Source organism: Capra hircus, unplaced genomic scaffold (genome assembly GCF_001704415.2).
Source record: "Capra hircus breed San Clemente unplaced genomic scaffold, ASM170441v1, whole genome shotgun sequence".
NCBI classification, from domain to species: Eukaryota; Metazoa; Chordata; class Mammalia; order Artiodactyla; family Bovidae; genus Capra; species Capra hircus.
Genome location: NW_017189530.1, coordinates 245,847 through 266,285, shown reverse-complemented (window position 1 = coordinate 266,285; position 20,439 = coordinate 245,847). Strand labels below are relative to the sequence as shown.

The 20,439-nt window shown below is 65.6% G+C and overlaps 1 protein-coding gene across 5 annotated transcripts; it reads right to left on the bottom strand.

The window, feature by feature from the left end:
- Positions 1 to 297: 297 nt before the first annotated feature.
- PPM1F (protein phosphatase, Mg2+/Mn2+ dependent 1F) lies at positions 298 to 19,401 on the bottom strand. 5 transcript variants are annotated; one of them, XM_018044379.1, is made up of 8 exons: positions 19,350 to 19,401; positions 14,715 to 14,965; positions 10,305 to 10,444; positions 7,607 to 7,809; positions 7,022 to 7,210; positions 5,446 to 5,589; positions 3,909 to 4,002; positions 298 to 3,360 (listed from the first exon to the last, which is right to left on the bottom strand). In XM_018044379.1, exons 2-8 carry the CDS (start codon positions 14,909 to 14,911, stop codon positions 3,071 to 3,073), a joined length of 1,257 nt encoding a protein of 418 aa, XP_017899868.1. In that variant the 5' UTR covers positions 14,912 to 14,965; positions 19,350 to 19,401; the 3' UTR covers positions 298 to 3,070. The 5 variants fall into 5 exon arrangements, with proteins under 5 accessions (XP_017899868.1, XP_017899865.1, XP_017899866.1 ...); XM_018044376.1 differs by having other exon boundaries at positions 14,715 to 15,877; positions 19,350 to 19,400; XM_018044377.1 differs by lacking the exon at positions 19,350 to 19,401 and adding an exon at positions 15,961 to 16,704 and having other exon boundaries at positions 14,715 to 15,858.
- Positions 19,402 to 20,439: the final 1,038 nt, after the last annotated feature.

Below are 20,439 nucleotides of genomic sequence, written 5' to 3'. Positions count from 1 at the left end.
CTGGCTGGTGGCTGGGGCGCTGTGGGCCGGCAGGGCTCTCCTGAATGGCCCGCTCACTGCAGGACTGCTGGATGGGCCCTCTCGCGTGTGTGCTCTTTGTGGCCCCGTGTGGTCCGCCAGGCTCCGCCATCCACGGGATTCTCCAGGCAAGAATACTGGGGTGGGTTGCCATTTTCTCCTCCAGGGGATCTTCCCGACCCAGGGATGGAACCTGCGTCCATCAGCAGCTTCCAAAACCACATCCTGATGGCTGGGGGACAAGGAGGTAAGGAAGCTGAAGAAGGCAGGACTCCGGACTTGGTGGAGGGGTTCAGAGCTTGTGGTTTATTGACATAAGCATGGGGGCCCTGGGACTTGTCCCTCAGATGGGGAAACCGCCACCCCGCCTGGGAACCCTTTACATGGAACACCACTTCCAGGAAGCCCGCCGAGATGCCCACAAATAAACCCCTGGCAAGGCTGCAGGCACATGGGGAGCCTTGGAGAAGAGTGCAGGCCTCCAGGGATGCCCCCAGGGCTGCAGCCAGAAGCAAAGCCAACAGCTCATCCCACCCAGGCCTGCCTGATCCATTTGGCTCGGGACCGGGAGCAGTGGAGCCGTCCACCTTCCCTGGGAATACTGCAGAAGTGGCCAGGACACCCGAGTCCACGGTGGACTCTCCAGCTGCGGGGCACGGGTGACGGGGAGAGAGGGCCTGAAAGCTGGCCTGGGGAGAGCAGGGGTCACCGGTAGCCGACTCAGGACCCCAGACTGACAATCTGAGCCTCTCCCTTGGGGCCTGGCCCCTGCCACTCTTCCAGGCCTGGACGCTGAGGGTGGGCTGCGTCGAGGGGCCCCGCCTGGAAGTGGCCCCACTGGCAGAGGCAGGGCTCAAGGGCTCCGGCTGCCGTCTTCCACACAAGGCAGGCGCCGGCATCCGTAGCTCCACTCTTCCCCAACCTACCTAATGTTAAGAATAGACACTAGTAATACTTAATCACCCCTCCCTGCGGGCGGGGAGGGCTGCTAGCCCTGGCACCATCGCCCCTGAAGCCCCGGGCAGCCCCATGCCCTACCGAGGGGGCACGGAGGCCCAGGGCCGCATAGTGACCAAGGAACAGAGCTGGGATTGAGGGGGGACCGTGGATCCTAGACCGGCGCCCCCGCTGGGGGCCCTCTTAAGACCGTGGCCTGAAGGGGCAGTGGGTCAGGACTCGAGGAGCCGACGGTGCCCAGTCCAGTTTGGGGCGGAGGGGGACAGCCCTGCAACCAGGCGCTGCAGGAGGCCAGTCCCTCTCGGCGGGAGAACAAGGGGCGCCCCCTCGACGCCCCCCTCCCCAACCTGAGGGCCAGCTGACCCCTGTGCCGGGAGGGCCTGACGAGGGGCTTCTGGCTCCCGGAAGGCGAGACCTTCGGGTTAGACGTTGTGACACCTGCTCACTTGGCCACCAAAGCTCTGAGCTGCAATGACCAGCTTAAGAGGCTTCTAGAGCGAGCCCGGGACCCCGCTCAGCCGCTTCATTCCTGCTGCTGGGGCTGGGGGCTGGGGGCGGCAACGCTGAGCCTGGGAACCGGCCTCACGAGGGGCTCTCAGCCCCCTTCCTGGGTGAGGAGGGCCTGGGCTCCCTTAGTGCAGCCTGTCCTGGGCCCTGCTGCTGGGGGGACTCTGACCGCCTCCTCCATGCACCCCGCAGCCTGGGGACCCCCGTCCTAAGCCCCTCCCGCGGCCCAGTCCCCAGTGACCTTCTCTGAAGCCTCGCCTAAGTCACCCACCACGCTTCCCCAACCCATCATGAAGATCCTACGTCCTCCGGCCAGAGGATCCCCCCCGCCCCACTTCCAACTCCACACCAACTCGGGGGGAGCCAACCTATCACGCACTTCCTGAAGCTTGGAGCTACAGGGGCCAGTGGGTGACAGGCAGAGGAGGGCAGCGAAGGCTGGGACCGGAGCAGACTGCCCTCTGCTCTCCCGCTGCCTCCAAACGCGGCCAGGGCCCCTCGGGGGTGCATCCTGATGAAACCAACTCAACCGCTGACACGCCAGGCCCTCCGGAACATCCCAGACAGCAGCACGGACCTGCCGTCAGGTGGAGCTCAGTCCCTTGGCCTGGGGTCCAGAGACTGGGGGACGGGACCAGGAGGGTGGGGAGGCAGGTGGGGCCACGGTCACCCCAACTCTGGAGCCCTGAGGTCTGGCCCAAGCCGGGCAAAGGCAGAAGGAACTCTGCTGGGGAGAATTCTGCTCAAAATCACGCCGCTCTGACAAAACAAATCCTGCTTTCGTTAAAAAAAAAAACAAAAACTGAAGCGTGCTCCGGGCATCCATCCCAGCCCAGCAGCCCCAGCCTTGCCCATAGCTGTTTAAGGCACTTGAATGGCTTATTTACACCACCTGGAAAAGGATGTTTCTCAATCCTGATTGAGGGGAAAAAAAATTTCAGTAATACTGCAAAAGGAGCGTCTCACAAAAAAAGAAAATCAATACTTAAAAGTGTCCTAGGGAACAAGATAACGTGTAACTGCTTAAGTTGCATGACCCACGGAACCTCTCGGCACTGACAGGACGTGGACCAAACCTGAAACACTGCTTCTGAAGGAAACGTTTCCCGGGGAGAAGACGAGCAGAGACGGGACAGGCGTCCTTGTCTGGGCGTCCCCTCCTTGGAGCGCAAGCTGCGTGTGGGCACCAGGGGGCCATGGGTGGGCGCCCCGCCTCTTTCCCACGAGGCCCACCCTTCGCACTCAGGTGCCGGGAGCCCCAGGCACCCCCCAAATCCTCGGTCACGGGCAGTCGGGGGGAACAAGAAACCTCTGCGCGGCGCCCAGGGCACTGGACAACGCCCGCGGCCCCAGTGCCTGGCCACCCCGAGCGCACGCCCGGTGTCTTTGGTGTGGCTGTGGCCGCCACCCGCAGCCTGGGCCCCGCCCCCCGGCCCCTCCAGGGCCGCTTTCCTCCAGGAGGGTGCTCTCGTCTCGAGGCGGTGGGGGGCATCGCCTGCCCGCCTCCTGCCGGGTCCTAAGGCATCTGTGGGGGAGGATCACGGGGTGGGGGGCGGGGGCCCACGCCTCCTAGCTGCTCTGCGGAGTGTCAGGCTCTGGTTCCAGCAGGTCCTTGGGGGTCCCGCAGGAAGACCACCACGACCGTGATGTTGTCGTGTGAGCCCCTCTCCCGGGCGGCGGCCACCAGCTCCTCGGCCACGCGCAGCCCGCTGCCCCGCGGCCCCGCAAGGTGGCTGCGCACGAGGCCGGCCACCTCCTGGTGGGGGACCACGTCGAAGAAGCCGTCGCAGGCCAGCAGCAGGTAGTCCTCGGAGCCCGTCAGCTCCCACGAGGCCGCGTCCGCCTCCCCAGACACGTAGGGCTTCTGGAAGACGTCCCCTGGGCCAGGGGAGGGTGGTGGGGAGGGTGGTGAGGGCCGGGCGCCCTGCTGCTGCCCTGGGCAGCCTGCGGCCACCCCACCTCCGAGGCACGGCGGCTCACGGGGCACACGGCTGCCGAAAGGTAGCTTCGTGCGGCACCAAGTGCTCTGGGCGGCAGACAGAGCAGGCCGGTGAGAGGAGGGGCTGGGCTCCTGGGGGGGCTAGAAAGCCGGGAGGCATTTCTTCAGCCCTGGGGGGAGACGGAAGCCCCATAGTCGCTGGAGGCCGAGGGGAAGGGAGGGAATGCTACTTTGTTTTTAAGCTAGAAAACATAAGGTGGCCAGCCTCCTTTACAGACCGCCCCAGGGTCACCTTCAGCCCTCCCGGGCTGAGCCAAGGGCCTCCCCTGGGCCCTCCTGAGAGATTGTCTTAAGGTGACTGAAACTGCCGTTATGTAGCTGGGAGGCAAGCTGCTAAGGCGTCTGCATGTGTGCCCCGGGTTCACCCGAGCCCCTCCACAGGTGACCCTGCCGTGCCGGGCCCCCTCCCAGCCCCTGGCCTCCTTACCAATGGCTCTGGACACAGCCAGGGTCCCGTTGACCCTCCAGCAGTCCATGTGTGACACGAAGCCGCCCAGCGCCTCGATGCGGCCCTTCTCGTCCTGTGGAGACAGCCAGGGTGTGCCCACGCCGTCCGAGGGGAGGCCAGCTGGCATCCAGGGCAGCGCTGGGAACCGTGCGGCGGGGAGGCAAGCCAGACCACCTGAACTGCCCCGCTGACGCAGGCGCGGCTGAAGGTGCCAGTGCCGAGGCGGACGCGCGCCCTGTCCCTGCGCAGCTTTTCGGGCTTGGGGAACATGCTCACGGCAGCGGAGAGAGCCAGGGCCCAGGTCGCTGAGGGGCCCTCCGCTGCCGTCTCTCGGGGACGCTGTGCCTCCCCTGGGCAGGGCTGGGTGACGCTGAACAGGCCCTGGACGAGCCCTGGGCCCCTCTACCCGCCATACCCCCATCTGGCTCCCTGGAGCTCCACCACGGGGCTCCAGGCCTGAGAGGACCGCACAGGCCCGGCCCAGCCTCGGGCCCTGAAACTGTCTCCAATCTCTGGAAACTCCCCGAGCAGAGGTGTCTCCAACGCGGCTGCAGTCACCCCCACGCCTCCCCTGCAGCTCCCGTCTCTGCCCCCGCCCGGTCCAGGCGGGGTATCCTGGGGCACAGGCCCCCCACCAGCCCGGCCACCCTCTCACCCCAGCCTCCCCAAGGCCCAATCCAGAGCTGCTGGCTGGGGGTGGGTTCCCGCGGCTCCGCTCATCCAGGGCCCTGGCCACTGCGTCCTCCCACGGACCCCACCCTCCCAGCCCGCTCACCTGTGCCCCCCACTTCTGAGGAGGCTCACCCATCGCCTGCCACCTCCCCCGTGCAGAGCCCAGAGCTCCATGACCCCAGCCCTGCTCAACTCACAGGTGGGTGTGTGTGTCCTGCAGCCCCTCCAGGCCCCACACCCCCAGGGAATATCCCACCAACAGCTCCAGGGCCTCAGGCCGAAGGCACGGCTGCCCTCCTGGGTGCCAAGGTCTCCCGGACTCTGCATCCCTGAAGCCCATACCCTTCCTTTTTGCCCCCCTCGCCTTCACGGGCAGGCCCTCCCCAGAGCCGACCCGGCCCCCAGCTCGCCCTCTGCTGGCCCCACTGTTCTGGGAGCTGCCAGGCTCCCTGCCAAGTGCGTCCTGGAGTCTCAGCCCGGCCTCCGGCAGCCTGCTGGGCCGCACCTGCCGCGGGGTCTGCGTGTGTTCGCATCCCTAGCGCCTCCTCGCGGCCCGCTGCCCCGGGCTTGGCCCCGCCCAGCTCCGACCGCGCGCCACCCCCGCCTGAGGCCTCCCCACCACCCGGTGCGCCCCGCCTGCGTGTCAACCCTGCCTCCTGGGCCACCTGCCAGCAGATACCAAGCTCCGTCCTGCAGCTCTGGGCTCCGTGTCGCTGAGACAGGAAGGGCTCTGTGAGATTCCTGGCAGCCAGCGCGCCCAGCTTTAGGGGACCCGCTGGGGCGGGGCGGGGCGCCCCCCTCTGGAGGAGCGCCTGGAGCCCCCCAGGAGGATGGGGCCCCTTACCTGCCGCTCGGGTCTGTGTGGCTCCATCAGCTTCACTGCCTGCCCCTGCTGCACCAGAAGAACCTGGGAGTCCCCGAGCCAGGCCACGTGCAGGGTGTTGCCCGCGATGAGCGCGCACACGCCCGTACTGCCACTCTGCAGCCGCTGCAGGGAGAGGGCGCACGCGGGTGAGGGGGGCGAGGAGGCCGCAGGCATGCGCCCACCCCCCAGCCGGTACTCTGGACACATGGAGCCTGTCATGTGTCAACTACACCTCAGCAAAGGTGAGTCAGGATCGTCATAGCCTGAGCTAAGCACCTGCTGCAGGGAACTCTTTCTCACTCCTGGGTGCCTGGGCGCCCACCCCGGGGTCTCGGACCTGGAAGCTTTTCTGTTCACATGCAAAGTCCAGCCTTGTTGAGGGTCTGTGCTCAGACTGTGTCCCCTTCCCCACATCCCCTCCGGAGACACCTGGCTGTTTCCAGGTCTCTAAAACCATCTTAGCATCCATCCTGCGGGGCTGGAGGACCCTGAGGTGCGAGGGGAGGGAAGGTGGGCAGTCAGGTCAGGAGCCAGATGCCCCCTTTCTTCTCTCAGAAACAAACGGTGGGTCCGCGTAGCTGCCAACACCGGCAGTCCGGGCGGGCCTGCCTGGGGGGCCGGGGGCGGTGGCTATAATGCTGGGACAGTAACACCTTGACTCTCTGTCTCAGCGATCTGCGGTCGGTCCCCTCACGTCTCCACGGCAGAAAGCGCACGCGCTGCGATGGAGGCTCCAACGACGGGGTTTTTAGCAACTAGCTGTTGTTTCAGGAGCCTGCTGCGTTCAGACATGACGCAGCTGCCTGCTTGCAGATGAGGGCAGAGAGCAAACCCAGCCTTTATCTGCCGGGAAGCTGACTGTCACGAGACTTGCCTCCTCACTACGTGCACGTTGCAGAGGTGGTCCGGAACCAAGCCCTTGGGGCCTCTGAGATCTGCCCGCCCTGATCCTGTGCTTTGTCTTCTGCATTTTACTACGTGGAGACAAACCGAGGGCCTTCTGAACCCTGAAGCGGGCCCTCGCTCCCAGAGCTAACTCCAAGAGAGCGCTAGCATCTTCCCAGATGCGCTCTGTGACCTGCTTGAGCCGGCCGCTCTGGGCCCAGGTCCTCAGCACTTCCGTGGTTCCTGGCCCAGGCCATCTTCCCTGCCCTGATGGCTGGGGACCGTCCTGTGGGCCAGAGCCCCTAGGCCTAGTCAAACCATCCGATTCTCAGCTTGCCGCGGTGCCTGCCCACGGGAGCCAAGCTGTCCTTTGTCCCCTGGCCGACCCTGCAGGCTTCCCGCATGGCCCTGGCGTGGGGTGGCGTCTCCTCTTGGGAACCACAAGGAAGAGCCCCGCGCCTGTCATCCCGCCGCCCCTGACTACGAGACAGTCTCGCTGCCCGCCCCGTGAGGCCTGCACACCCTCTGCTGGAGAGAGCCCCACGCGGGTTCCAGCCACAGGCCCGTCGAGGCAGGAGCGAGGGGACGCACTGGCCAGTGGGCTCCGGTGGGGGCCCTTCCGCCGCCTTCCTCGCTGAGGCCCGTCCCGGCACCCCCACTCCGCGCTCACCTCTCGCCGGGCCTTCCGGAGGAACATCTCGTCGGTGCAGCGGAAGGCCGCGCGGAGGGCCTCCGCGGGGTCTGTGTCCAGCTCTGGCCGGCGGGCGGCAACCGCGTGCACGTGCACGGACGCGTACCTCGCGGCGTCCGCTCCTCCGTGCCCGTCGAACACTGCGAAGTAGGCGCGCTCCACCGAGTCCTGGCGGGGAGTGCAGGGCGGGGTCACGGCCTGGCCGCCCCAGGCACTGGGGGACGCACAGCCTTGCCACCAGACAGACCGAGCTGGGGGCGGGGGGTCTTGGGGAGGACGACCCTCGGGAGCCTCAGCTTCTGCTCTGGCCTGGCTATGGGGGCGCGTGGGCTGGGGCAGAGGCCCCAGGCGGCTCTGGGGGGGTGGGTGGGGTGCAGCTCAGCAAGCAGGGGGCCGAGTGGGCGGGTCCCGGGCCTCCCCGGCCCAGCTGGGCGGGGACGATGAGCCTGGTCACCCAGTCCCCGGCAGGTGCTTATGGCAGCAGTGGGCATCCCACTTGCTTGGGGCTCCGGCCGGCGGCCCCGCTGGGCACCAGGGTCCCCTCCCACCCCGGGCCCCACTCACCTCCAGGCCGAAGAGCAGGTTGAAGGCGGGGAGGCATACATGCCGGTCCTCCATCCTGCGGCGGGCGTTGCGGATGGCGTGTGCGGAGACCAGCCACTGGCGCTGCGGGGCCCGGGCCACCGGCGGCACCTGTTGCTGCCACTGGCCGCACGCCTGCCACAGGTGGTTGAAGAGGTTCCGCGCCAGGCCCGCTGCGTCCAGCACTGAGGGGCAGGACAGGGCCTGTTAGGGAGGCACCCCTGCGGACCCCGGGGCTCCCTGATCCCACCCCCCTGCTTCCCAAGACCCCTGGAGTCCATCAGCCTGACTGCCCGGGCCCCTGGGCACAGCAGCCTAAAGACCCCCGCTCACAGCCTGTGTCACCAGCTACGACATGCCTGGTTTGGAAACACACAGGCACACAGGAGCCCCTGCCTGACTGCACGGCTGCACCCCCAAGAAAGAGCCAGAGACGCAAACATAACTTAAGAGCAAGTACAAGGCCGCTGCTGCTGCTGAGTCGCCTCAGTGGTGTCCAACTACTAGCTGTGCATTAACGAAAAACAACATACATCCAAAAACAGAGTAAATTACGGTCTGTTTTCCCAATGAACAATTAAGAATTAAGCTGTTATTCTCGCACACTGCACCCCGGAGAGCGGCCAGCGGCCAGCGGCAGGGAGGAAGGAAGGCGCTCCTGACACACAGGGGCCTGGTGACTCTCCAGGGAGCCCCGCTCAGCGGAAAAAGCCATCGTGCATGACATCACTTATCTGCGTCCTCTAATGATAAGAACATAGGGATGAGGGGCTGTCGGGGCTTAGGGCGGGGGCAGGCGGGTGTCAGGGAGGCCATAGCGGTAAGGCGCCGTCTGTGTGGGATGAAACTACGTCAAGATCCTAGTCTTGCTATTTCATCGGTTTCCAAGACGTTACCACTGGGGGACAAAGATGAGAGGGTCCTCACTGCCACTTCTCACAACGGAGGCCACAGCTACCTGAGTGTCAAGTTTAATTTTAAAAAGTTCAAGGATGGAACGGAAATCGACCTTGCAAGCATACGAAGTGCTTACGTCACAATCTTTTTGAAAAATCAACACTAAGGGAAAAAAACCATGAAAATAAGAGAGAAGGGAAATTCCACATTTGATCATGAGAATGTGAACGCCTCTGACCCATGTGGGCCCAGAAGATTTCAGCGGCAGGACTGTCACAGACCCACAGGGTCAGCAGAGGATGTCTGCAGGGCAGGGCCCCGGGCCAGGCTTTCTGTTAAGGACACTGTTTGGTGCTCTCCCCGTCTCCCACTGCAGCCAGAGGCTGGTTTTTGTTTTTGGGGCTGTGTGGGGTCTCAGTTACTGCACGTGGGATCCAGTTCCCCGACCAGGAAATCTACCCAGGTCCTCTGCATGGGGACCGTGGGGGTCTCAGCCACCACCGGGAATCCCAGGAGCTGGTTTTCAAACAGGTCCATAAACGCTGACACTTTTCCTTGCGGAGTGGGGCCCAGCTCTCTGGGACGGGGCGGGCAGAGGCTCCCCCTGCCCTGCCACACTGGGTCTCAGTCACACCTCTGCCCACAGCAGGGGTTCTTAGAACTCCCGAGCGATGCCAGTTTTGCAAGAATGGCTTCGAGGGACAGACTTGCCTGCGCTCCACTCCCATGACGGGGGAGGGGCCAGGGGCATTTGTGGGCTGGCGGGCAGGCCTGGCAGGGGACAAAGGCGGTCTATCATCGCCTGCCCTCCAGCCTTGGGGCAGGAGTGCGTGGTGGGGCTGGGCTGGAATGTGGCTGGGCGGGAGCAGGGGAAAGGTCACGTGTGTGTGTCCCTCTGACGTGCATATGGCACTGATGCTGGGGGGCAGTAATCCTGTCAGGCGGTTGAGGTGCCAGGGGGCCCCCTGTAACATATACGGAGCAAACCGATGCACTGTGCGCTCACACTACACGGCAAACATCGGTTGTGTCTCAGTTAAAAATAAGGACAAAGCAGCAGTGGGTCAGGAAGGGGCATGAATGGAGAGACCTGAGGAGGCTCTCGCCGCCTGCTCCCCGGGGCTGGACCCTGGGACCCACCCTGTCTCCCAGCAGGCATCCCACCCGACCCCCGCACCCTCGCCAGCCCGGCGAGCACGCAGGAACCCAGGCCCTGCTGATGGCGGGCCCAACGGACGCCCCCCACGGCCTGGCCCGAGGCTGCAGTCCCGGTGCAACCCGAGCTGACCTCCACCCTGGGGGAAAAGCCACCAGGAGAGCGACATGAGGGCCTGCAGAGCAGGCCCGCCCGGCGGGAGGCTCACTCCTGGCCGGGCGCCTCTGGGCGCCGACTGCAGGCTCGGAAGCAGGGCACTGCTCTCAGGGACCCCCAAGCCACCACCCGGCCGGCTTCCCAAACCTCTGCAGCTGAGACACGGCCTGGACTCTGAATTTTCCACCCCTGGACCCCACGGCCCTTGGACCCTGCGGCCCCCGAAGTTGGCTCCCAGGTCACCCCCCACGTGTCGTGCAGAGGTGGGAGGGCAGGCCCACGAGGGCTCCTCCGGACAAGGCTGTCCACCGCCCAGGCTGCGGGTCTCGTCCTGCACGCTGGGGAGGCCTCTCCTGGGGCTCAGACTCTGCCACTGTCGTGAGCCTGGCACTGCCCACCAGCGAATGGGAAGGAAAGGGCCCCCCGCAGCCGGTCTCCTGCTAAGCCCCCGGGCCCCCAGGGGGAACTCACGTGTCACAGGAGCCTTCTCCTCCACTCTGTCCCCGTCCTCCTCCTGCTCCGGCAGCTTCCTGAACTCAGAGAGGTCTGACCGCAGCAGCTGGGAAACCGCCTCGTGGGCCAGACAGGCGGCGAGTGATGGCGGTGCGCTCCTGGGGGTGGGGGCCTGGAGTGAGGGGCCCATTCCTCGCCGGAGTCGGGACCCTGGGGTCTGCCCCACACTCCAGGGACAACCCTGGCCCCCTTCCCCTCAGGGCGGTCCTCCGGGAAGGAGCGGCGGCCACTCGCACACTGCCCGAGGCCAGGATGAGCAGGTGGACCTCGGGCCCTTGGGGAGCCGGATGGCCGTCCAGGTAACACCGTTTATGGGCTGGTGCCTCGCTGGGGCTGCTGGGAGGGGGGCCCACGGATGCGTGGGCTGAGTCTACTGGACAAACGGCCCGACGCCCAGCCTCAAGACAGCTCCTGGTCCCCAGTACCAGCTGGGGATCCCTACGAATCGAGTCCTGTGTATTACAGAGTCTAAGCCCAGCGCCTTGGCACGTGACCAGGTGTGGAAGCTGGGCTGTTGCAGAAACTACCAGTTATGACGAGATCATGCTGGCGTCCTTACTGAAGGGGGAAACGGGAGCAGAGACCCCAGGGAGACACCCTGTGAAGACTGCTGAGCGGATCTCCAGCTGAGGACAGCCAGCAACGGCCAGAGGGACCAGCCCCACAGACACGCGGCTCTGTGACCCCGACCTCCAGAATCTCGGGACAACACGGCTGTCGTTGAGGCTGCCCAGCCCGTGGCGCTTTGTCGCCATCACCCCAGGAATCCGGGGAGTGCCACACCCACGGGCTGTGAGCCCCTTCACTCGGGGCCCCGAGGGAAGCAGGCCGTCCAGGCAGCTGGGGAAGGGGGCTCTGGGGAGGCGGCTGCCAGGGTGACAGGGTCATATCCTTGGTGTGGCCAGAGAAGGGATGTGACGCCACCTGACCAGGCTTTTTCAGGCCGGCCTGGCCTTGCCACGGAGGGTGGGCCTGGCAATGGACCGGAGGGGTTGGGGCTGGCGTGTTGGGCAGGGGACCGGGCGGATCCGCAGTGCGGCTCAGGCTCCCCAGAGGCCAAGCGGCCTGGGGCAGGTGGGCAAGCGGTCTGGGTGGGAGAATGGGGTGGGGCAGAGCAGCTGAAGAGGGCTGGGGAAGTAGGGTGATGCCAGGGGAGCCACCTGGGGTCGAATCTGGGAAGCGAGACCTGGCTGGCTGCTTCCCAGGGCAGACAGGCTGCACAGAGCTGAGGGTCAGCGCAGGCCAGGGTGAGGAGCAGGAGGGGCCAGGAAGCCTCCCGGCAGAAGAGGGTCGCGTGGGGGCTCTGGGAGGCTTGGGGTGGAGAGAGCGAGGCCAGCGGGAAGCAATATGGGAAACTCTCACCACGGGCTCCGGGGTGTGTGGGCACAGCCCCCAGACTCGAGGACCGGATCCCACCACGGAAGGCCCCAGCTCTCTGGGCCCCAGAGCTGGCATCCTGGCCTGTCCCCAAGGCCGGGCACGCCCAAGGGCAGCTAGGCACTGTGCCAGGCAGAACCAGGCCCTCCCGACGGCTGGGCGGGTGTGTCTGCCTAGGCAATCCTTGGTGAGTCTGCAGAGGGCCTGAGGGAGCTGCTGGGATGAGTCTGTCATCTTTTTATAAAAATGAGAAGCTGACTCAGGGGCGCAGCCTCTGGAACCCGCTTTTGAAAAACAGCCAGCCGAGACCCAAGGAGTGCGCTCCTCAGCCCTGTGGGGACCTCCTGCCTGGAGCTGGGCACCCCTGCACGGTGGGGACAACTGCTTCTGTCCCCGGGCCCCAGTGCGGGGCGAGGCTGCAGCGGCTTCCTGTGGCCGGAGCCCTGGTCGGGGGGGTCAGGGAGGTGGCTTCCAGCCTTGGGGACAGGACAATGCCTGGCTGTGGGCCCCACCCAGTACCCTGAGGCCACCAAATACTCCATCGAGCATGCCTCACGACAGGGACCAGGTACCCAGAAAACGAGAACCACTCTGGGCCACTGCCTGCTGGGTTCCCAGGGAGCCCGCAGGCCCGCGGCAGAGATGGAACTTCCTCTCAGTGACTACGGGGTCCAGCCCGCCCAGGGGCCTGGGACTGACCCCTGACGATGAGGAGGAGGAGGAGGCTCTCACGCAGGATCCATTCACAACCGGCACGCCCGGGCCTGGACGGCCAAGCGCCTGCACGCGGGCTGCTGGGTGTGCGGGTGGGCGCTGACCACCAGACGGCAGACACACAGGAAAGAAAGGCTGGGAAGGACGAGAGCAACGGAAAGCAAGTCCATTCAAACGGCTGGAGGACCTTCCCTGCTGGGGGCCTGGGTGCCATCCCTGGTCGGGGACCTGAGATTCCACAGGCCGCGTGATACAACCAAAAAGAAAAAAAAAAGCTGGAAAATAGGACTTTTAAAATGACGCATTTGAAGACCCTTCGAAGGGCGTCCCTGGCTGCTCAGTGGTAAGGATGCACCTGCCCACGCAGGAGACGCGGTTCGAGCCCTGGCGTGTGACGCTCTCGCGCGCCGGGGTGGGGGGTGGGTAGCTGGGCCCCCGTCAGCACGACTGCTGGGCCTGTGCTCCGGAGCAGCTACTGAAGCCTGTGCCCGCGGGAGCCCCTGAGCCACAGCAAGGGCAGCCCAAGGCCCGAGCCAAGAGCAGCCCCCACTCGCTGCTCCTGGAGACAAGCCTGTGCAGCTCGAAGGCCCAGCACAGCCGGAAACAACAGAAACACCGTTTAAACAATCGGTCAAGGTTGAGAATTCCCTGGCGGTCTGGCGGTTAGGACTCTGCCGTCTCACTGCAGAGGGCGAAGGTTCGATCCCTGGTCGGGAACTGAGATACCGCCGGCTCTGGGGCTGTGACCCCCGACCTGTCACCCGTCACCAGCTGCAGGCCTGCAACGTCTGCCCGCGTGGACCCCTTGGGCCGACCCCCGTCTTCAGTTCAGGCCCCTTCCTGGGCAGGAGGGTCCTCTCGCCCTGTTCAGGCTCGGCAGGGACAGTGGCCCTAGGAGCTGCTGTGGGCTCGGGGCCCTTGAACATCCCTTCCGCCCCCCGAGTGCCACTGTGGTGCCCGGCCCCTCGTCTTGCCCCCTGTCCAGCTCCCCAAGCCCCACTGTGGCCTCAGCTGGCCCCAGGCCTGCTCGACTCCCCCGGTATGCCTCTGAACTAGTTCCCCAAAGTCAGAGCAGCCAGCCTCACCCTCTGCACGCGCCACATGGACGGACAGGCCACCCACAGTTTCGGATCCATGGCCGTCACGCCCCCGCGGCCGACTGGACAGGCCTCGGGCCCCTCCCAGCAGGCGCCGGGGTGCAGGGCAGGAGCTGGCCTGCCTCCAAGGATGCTGAAACACTGGGGGTGAGCAGTGACGGGCGAGGCCCCTGGGAGGGATGAGGCTCGGAGGCCACCTTGCCCCCCAGCCCCACCCACGACCCTCTCCCTTGGGCGGCCCGTGGCTCTCCGTCTCCCCAGCTTCCGCTAAGCTGCTCACATCCCTCTGACCTCATCTTCGTGGCCTGGGCAGTGGGGACACGCCCACCACCACTGGGGGCTGGGTGGCTGGGGGACAGTGTGGCCTCGGGCCAGCCTCTGAGCCTCTGCCGCCCCGTCTGTGAGGGGACAGAAAGGGGACGTCGCGCCAGTACCCACGAGGGGCTGGACTGAGTCTCCTGGGAAGGCTCACTGAGGCCCCTGGTCAGAGGGGAGCCTGTTGGGGAGCAGGGCCTCGGCAGGTGGGGGACGGGCGCCCTCACAGGGAGGCAGACACAGACAGGCAGGGCCCCAGTGCGCTCATGGCCGGGCCAGGCCCGTGCCAACAGGCCAGGTCGCACGCAGGGCCCGCCGCACCACAGCTGAGACCAAGGTCGGGGCGGCCCTGACTGCTAGGCGCCTGGGTGCACAGACGGGGCCCTCGCGTTGATCGAAGACCCCCACCCTGCAGGCTGCAGCCCCAGGAAACCGAGGTGGCTGGTGGTGGGGGGATTCCCATGTGGAACGTGATTGGCAGGCATGGAAGGTGCGGGTGCAGCCGACAGGGTGGGGGTCACCGTCCCGGGCCCCCCCCGCCCCGGGCCCGCCCGGCCCGCCCCCTGCCCTGGGTCCCTGTTGGGGTCACGGTCCCAGGCCCCCCTCCCTGCTCCGGGTCCCTGTCGGGTCATGGTCCCAGGCCCCCGTCCCTGCACGCTGGGTTTCTGTTGGGGTCATGGTCCCATGCCCCGCCCCGCCCCGGGTCCCTGTCGGGGTCACAGTCCCGGGCCCCGCTCCCTGCACGCTGGGTCCCTGTTGGGGTCATGGTCCCGGGCCCCCCTCCCCGCCCCTGGGTCCTTGTTAGACTCCTGGTCCTGTGCCCCGCCTCACTCCTGGGTCCCCATCCCGCACCCACACCGCTCACCGGCTGCTCAGGAAGCCCAGCGCCAGCTCAGCCAGCTCACCCTCCGCCTCCTCGAGGGTCAGCACCGGCCCCGGCACCTTCCATGGCAAGGGGCTCTCCGGGCTCAGCGGAGCTGGGAAGTCGCGGAGGAGCGCGTGCAGGAAGCCGGGGGTCTCCTCTGCTGTCTGGCCGCTCGGCTGTGGGGCCCCCTCGGCCATGCCCAAGGCATTGGAGGGGCCGGGGAGCTGCTGCCGGGGTCCTCGGTCTTTTCTCTGCGGGGAGACGCGAGGGTCAGCGCCTGGGGCTGGGGGTGCCCGTGCCCACACCCTGCAGCGCTGAGTGCCCACTTTTCCCTGCTTCCTCTTGGAAGCCAGGGCCACACCAAGACCAGGGCTCCAGGCGGAAGGGCAGGGCCACCCGCCCTCGCACGCAGTTGGTTCTGAGGCCCATGTGGGAGGGACAAATCCTGATGGGGGACCTGGGGGCCCAGAGGGGTGGCTTCTGGAGACAGAGCCGGGGGGGTGGTGCAGAGGCATTCCGGCTAGAAGCAGAAGGCGTGCTCCTCGCAGAGAACAGCCCGAGCAGCAGAGGCAGGCAGGAGGGGGCTGGGGCCAGGCCTCAGAGGCAGGCGGACGCAGCCTGTGGCCTGTGCAGGGGGTCCATGCGCCCCGGGCGGCCGTCAGAGGTAGCCCCATGGTGCAGCAGAAGGCTCCCCTGGGACACTCGGGGCCTGGGGAAGGTGGTCAGGCCTTATGTCCTCCCAGGAGGAGTCACAGGCCTCCTGAGGCTTAAAGGGCTTGACCAGGGGATACGTGTCCTTAAACATCCTGACTGTTCTGGGCTTCGAATGGCTGGAGGATGGGGGTCCAGGGACCCCCGACCCTCTGAGGATCAGAACTCCTAGCTCGGCATGAGTCTCTGGGAAGGACAGGTGGGTGCGGGCTTGGGGGAAGGGAAGCAAGATGGGTGATTAGCAGAGGGTCGGGGGGGCAAAGGGCAAAGAGAGGTAAGTTAAGAAACACGTGGAGCAGGAAATGGCAACCCACTCCAGAGGCCTTGCCTGGAGAATTCTATGGACAGAGCCTACAGTCCATGGAGTCACAAAGCACTGGACGCGATGGAGCGACTGGCACACACACGCCCGTTCCGTGGCGGTGGCGCCTTCCTTGGGTAGAGACGTGTGTCTTTAGGAGAAACACGAAAGCGTGACTTACAACGCACTTTCGTATTTAAGGAGAGAAGGTTCTGGGGACAGGCTGGCACTCACGGTCAGCCCTCCCATCTGTTCACAAGTGAGGGAACACCGTGCAGCCCCCAGCCGCAGCGTGAGAACGATGCAGGGGACACCAGCCCGGCCCCCTGCAATTCCAAGCCCCGAAATTGCTCGTGAGATGTGTCATCAGGGTCAAACGGGCAGACCGCCGCTCGCAAACCTCCCAGGACTGGAGGGAGGCACACAGCGGCGATCCAGAACCTTCACCTTTCACCTCGCTGCCAGCGCGGGGTTGGGGGTGTTTGGGGGCCAGGCCTGGGGACACTGTTCCCCAGGCCTGGAGCCCGCTCCCCTCTGCAGCAGCTGAGCCTGGGCTCCGCTCTGTGCCCAGCGTCCCTTGCCCGAGCGTGACTGCCCCTGCGGGGTGCTGGCTGGCAACTCTCCTCAGAGGGGCAGGTGGGCATTACCAGCACCACGGGCTTGCTTTCACACCACCCGGCAGGACAAAGGGCTGGAAACGGCAGGACGCGGCGCGGCCTTCCCCAGGACACCCGGGGAAAGGGATGGGGCGGTCTCCTTCCAGCACGTGCTCTTCTCGACCAGCTCCGGGACCCAGGGCGCATCCCACGCCGATGGGAGCCCGGGCTGAGACGGCAGCGGGGAGGCAGCCCTGGAGGGGGGGCCGGGGCCCTGGGCTCTCCCGGGACCACCCGAGGAGCCGGTCGGTGAGGATGGAGCCTGGTCACTGGTCAGCAGGCTGGCAGGATGCAGCAGGGCTGGCCGGGTGTGAGCACCGGTGGGGGGCGGTGGGGGGGCGGCCAGGCCTCAGGACCTGCGGGGGGCGAGGGAGGGACCCTGGGCCGCCAGCCCCTGCTGCCATCTGCTCGACCCGTCTGGCCCAATATAGCCCGTGGCCAAGCCCTCCTGCTCTTGGCATGAGGGCCCCCAGGCGCTGCTTGCAGTGGAAATAACGGTGCTGCCACCAAATACCCACAGGGGCCAGCGCGGTGCAGGCCACTAAGGGGCCTCTGGCCCCTCCTCTCACCCCCAGACACGGGGCTGCAAAGAAAGGGCCAAGCCAGCCACCCAGGGTCCCCGTCACGAGCCTGGCTCCCAGCCCACTCCTCAGGGGCTGCTGACCTCGGGGGGCTGGCCGCTCCCAGACCCCTCCCTCATTTCTGTGCCCAAGACCCCGAGACCCGCACGCTCTGCCCCACCTCGGCCGAGAGCCCCACAAAGTCCTCAGGGCTCTGCAGCCCTTCCGCTCCCACCTGACCTGTCAAAGTCCCTTTCTTTTTTCCATTTGAAACACCTGCTTTCCTCTAGTTTACCCATCTGGACTTAGAAGCTCAGCTCGCATGTCCGTAAGCCTGGGTTTTTCTCCACCACATAGACAAGGCGGCTACTTGTGGAGTCCTGCCTGACTTCTCAACAGGAGGGAAGAGAGAGAGAGAGCCTCAGGGAAGGAAAACCGCACCACTGTTACAAAGCACCATCTTCACTGTTTCTGCAAGTGGAGAGTCTCATTTCCTCATTCCTAAACAGCCAGTGGGAAGAGTATGGCGGAAACCTTTGCAGATCTTTTCCTACGCATGTGTTTTCTTCTTTTCAATACATTTAAGGTGAAGGAACGCGTATGCTCCGTCAAGTCTGATTCTGTGGCCCCACGGACTGTAGCCCGCCAGGCTCTTCTGCCCATGGGACTTTCCAGGCAAGGACCCTGGAGTGGGTCGCCACTTCCTACTCCAGGGGATCCTCCCAATGCAGGAGTCGAAGCCGCGTCTCTTGCGTCTCCTGCATTGACACGCGGATTCTTTGCCATTAGTGCCACCTGGAAGCCCGACGTGAAGTATACATGATACACAGTTTATCACCTCATTCATTTTCAGTGTGAGCTTCCCTGACGGCTCAGTGGTAAAGAACCCACCTGTCAATGCCAGGGATGAGGGTTCGATCCCGGTGTTGGGAAGATCCCTTGGAAAAGGAAATAGCAACCCACTGCAGTATTCTTGCCTGGGGAATCCCCGTGGACAGGGGAGCCTGGCGGGCTACAGTCCGTGGGGTCAGCAGGAGTCAGACACGACTGAGCGACTGAAGGGCGACACGTGACGGACAGCGCGTGCTTCTACTGTCTCAAGCGTACGGTTGTGCCGCGTTGGGCACACTCACGTTGTGCAAACACCGCTCTCACAGGGTTGACTTCTCATGAGATTGTAACCTGCCCCCTGCCCCGACCCGGTCTCCGGATGTAACAGCACCCTCTATGCGAGGCCCCTTTGAACACAGCTGCTGGCAACATGAGGGCAGAGAGGCGGGTATCAGCTTCCTCCCAACACCCTCTGCAGGTGCAGCCTGAGGCCTGGCCCTGGCCCCTTAAAAGAGGAAGCCAAGACACTCAGTGGAAGGCGGTGGGCAGCAGACAGGTCCTACAGACAGTGCTGGCTCCGGGCCACATTAGAAAGGAATTCTAGGAATGAACATGCGGAGGTTGGCCTAGCTGTCTGCGTCCTGTTCACCTCTCACGGCTGTGCTGACTACAAGCCTGGACTCAGCCGCTCTGCAGTGAAGACACAGGCTCCGGGAGGGCCAGCAAACCCCCACGGAGGCTGCACAGGCAGGAAACGGCCAGGCCGGAATCAGGTGGGGTCATCCCGGCCTTTGTCATTTCCAGCTCAGCGGCAGGGGAAAAAGACTTGATTGTGACCATCCGCCGGATATGGCAGGAAAGGCTGAAATGAGCCTCCAGTTCTACAGCCGGCGCCCCGGGGGCACAGCTCGCCCTCGGAGCCTGCCCCAGGGTATGTCAAGAGGACGTGTGTCACTCAGCACGTGTCCCCGCGGGGTGCCAGGCTGCGGGGCGGGGCCCAGCACTGTCGGGAGGGCCTGGTGCTGTTAGGCCTGGTACGAAGACCCCTACTACGGCCAGCTGCCACTCCCCTGCTGCACAGAGAGGCTGAGGGGCCCGCCTGAAGCCGCGCAGCTGCAGCGCGGGGCCTGCGCCTGAGGTTCCATCCCACACGCGTCTGGCTAACGCCGCTGCACGCAGCCCGAGGGCTGGCTGGAAACGGAAACACTGGGATACACTCGGGGCCGGGCCGGGATCGGGGGCCGCCGGGGCGCAGCTGCGGCCCGGCAGAGGTGCGGGGGGCTTGCTGGCGTAGGGGTTTGGGCCAGGGTGCGGAGCGGAGCGCGGGACCCCGGGCAAGCGGGCGCGTTGCGCCTCGGCCCCTCACCGCGCGCCCCGGCTCGGCCCAGAGCTCCCCGCCGCACCCCCGGGCGCGCAGCCCCCAGGCCCGCCCCGGGGCCCCGATCTGCAGCCCCCAGCCCCTCGCGGCCCCCAGCCCCTGGCGACCCCCCAGCCTGCCCTTCTGCCCCCGCCGGCGCACCCCTGCCGTTAGCACCCTGCCCCGCGCCCCGCGCCCCACGATCCCTGCCGGCCTCACCCTGCGCCGCTCGGCCGCTCGGCGTCCGCCTGCCCGCCTGCCCGCCGCTCCGGCCGGCCCCGCCCACTTCCCGTCCGGCCGGCCCCGCCCACTCCGTCTCCGGCCGGCCCCGCCCACTTCCCGTGCGGCCGCGGCGCAGGCGCAGTCGGGCACGGGCCGGCGGGGTCAGCCTCTGCTGCCCCCTGGCGGCCGTCCTGGCGGCCGCCGTTGCAGGGCGCGCGTCTCCTCCGCCCGCGGCGGCCGGTAGGTGGACAAAGCAACCCCTTCCTCGGGGGCGCCCAGACACTCGGCAGCTTGCACAGTCGAGAGCGGGTCAGCGGCTGGTGGAGCGGGGGGTGCCACCCGACACTGCCCGGGGCTCACGACCCTTTCAGGGACCCTTAATTTCGTACTGCCACGAACTGAGACACACTTGGTATCTGCAGGCCTGGAGGTCGGAAGCCTGCAGGGTCTCAATGGCCTACGTTCAAGAGTCATCAGGGTGCCCTTCCTTTCTGGGGGCTCTAGAGGAGAGTCTGTTTTCCCTCCTTTTTCAGCTTCTAACTGCCCCGCCTCTTTTAGCTCATGGTCCCCTACCTTCAGAGCCAAGAAGACCCTTGTGATGACTTTGGGCCACCCAGATGACCCAGGGTTATCTGTTCTAAAGTCAGATGACCAGCCCTAATTCAGCCTGTAGCCCTGGCTTCTCTTCACCAGGTCATCTAAGAGCAGCAGTTTTAGGGCCCAGGACCCGGACACCTTCGGGGGGCCGCTTCTCCGCCACCCTAGAGGCCAAGGGAGAAAACTGGGGGCCGTTCTACACAGCTTGTGGGATACTACTTCCCCGACCGGGGACCCACCACGTCCCCGGCCATGGAAGTGGGGAGTCCTAAGCACTGGACCGCCATGGAATTCCCTGGAAGTATTTTAACACCGAAAGATAAAGAACGTTTAGGTCGAAGAAAATGTTTTAATATATAACATGAATATGTTCATCTTTATATCAACGCAGTTGCGAAGCATAATATAAGCTTTTTTGGAAGAGCCCTCAGAAGCCCCACTGGAGCCCTGGCCACCTGACCTCCAGGTGGGCACACGGCCTGTGCCCGGC